Source organism: Egretta garzetta, unplaced genomic scaffold, assembly GCF_000687185.1.
Source record: "Egretta garzetta isolate BGI_Z169 unplaced genomic scaffold, ASM68718v1 scaffold440, whole genome shotgun sequence".
Taxonomy (NCBI): domain Eukaryota; kingdom Metazoa; phylum Chordata; class Aves; order Pelecaniformes; family Ardeidae; genus Egretta; species Egretta garzetta.
Window position 1 is genome coordinate 33880 of NW_009258293.1, and position 1160 is coordinate 35039.

The 1160-nt window shown below is 59.7% G+C and overlaps 1 protein-coding gene across 1 annotated transcript in view; it reads right to left on the reverse strand.

The window, feature by feature from the left end:
* Positions 1–16: 16 nt before the first annotated feature.
* The window catches only part of L3MBTL1 (L3MBTL histone methyl-lysine binding protein 1), a 19505-nt gene continuing 18361 nt past the window's right edge, over positions 17–1160 (reverse strand). Inside the window, exon 21 of the mRNA XM_035893412.1 lies at positions 17–331. Within this exon, the coding sequence (XP_035749305.1) occupies positions 197–331 (135 nt within the window). The 3' untranslated portion in view covers positions 17–196. The remainder of the gene's footprint in view (positions 332–1160) is intronic.

Below are 1160 nucleotides of genomic sequence, written 5' to 3' on the forward strand. Positions count from 1 at the left end.
ACCCAGCACTGGAGGAGAAGGGCAGTGGGGAGGGGATGGGAAATGGACTGGTGGGGGAGAGGAGATGTGGCATCTGGGGATGATGGGACATGAGCAGGACATGACAAGCTACGGTCAGTTGGGAGGAATCTCTGTCCTGACCAGGCAGTTTGGCAGCACCGGTGCTGAGGGAGGGTCCCGATCAGGCCAAGAAAAGTCACTTTAAGGTGTCATCAGCATTCTTGAACATGAGGATGGCATTGTAGATCTTGAGTGCCGGGCCCAGCTTGACACTCATAATCTTGACGATGTCAGCCTGCGTCAGCAAGAGGAACGCCTCGCCATCAATCATCTGGGGAGGAGAGCAGGGACAAAGGCACTCACTGAAAACTCAGGCTGTGACTTCCTAGGGACAGCCAGCACGGGCACGACCAGGGGACGTGCACAGTCACCTTCAACCTCTGGCCAGGGAGCAGGGCACAGGCCACCCACAGCACTCCCATGCTGCCCCAGATAAGCCAAAAACAGGGCAGAGGGGGGGAAAGGCCCTTCCAGAGGCCTCCCCAAGAGCTCACACTGCAGCCGGCCCAGGCTTCTGCACCAGAGCACGACAGACACGGCACACAGCCAGCTGACAACCTGCAAACGCCCGGCCATCCCCTGCTCCAGGTCCTGGCACACGGGGAGGTTGCCCCCAGCTCAGCTTTGCATGCCTGAGCACCCTTAAAGTACAGGGGCCTTTTATGAACAGGCTGGGACACTTGCTGTACCTGGTGTGCCCAGCGTCAGCCTGCCCTGGGTGTACTGCACATGCCGGCAAGCAGCCTCTCTGTCTGTCTGTCCACAGAAGGGTCTAAAAACAATGAACTCGTCTGACGGACAGCAATGCCACTGAACTGCTGTGCTGGTGAGAGGACTCAGGCGGGGAAGGATGAATGGGTGAGGAGTAAGCAGATTCCCTCAGGAGGTGATGGGTGCTATTAAAGCTGCAGCACCATCCTCCTCCCACGCCCCCATCCCAGCCTCCTCAGAGGGGCCCTGGCTCACCCATACTGGGAGGACAGAGCAGCACAGCTCTTTGGGGTGAGGATCTCCCCTCCTGTACAGGCAGGCAGCTGCCCCCGGGCTGCAGGGTGGGATCGCAGCCAGGCGCTGGGCAGGGGCTCAGCCTTCAGCAGCAA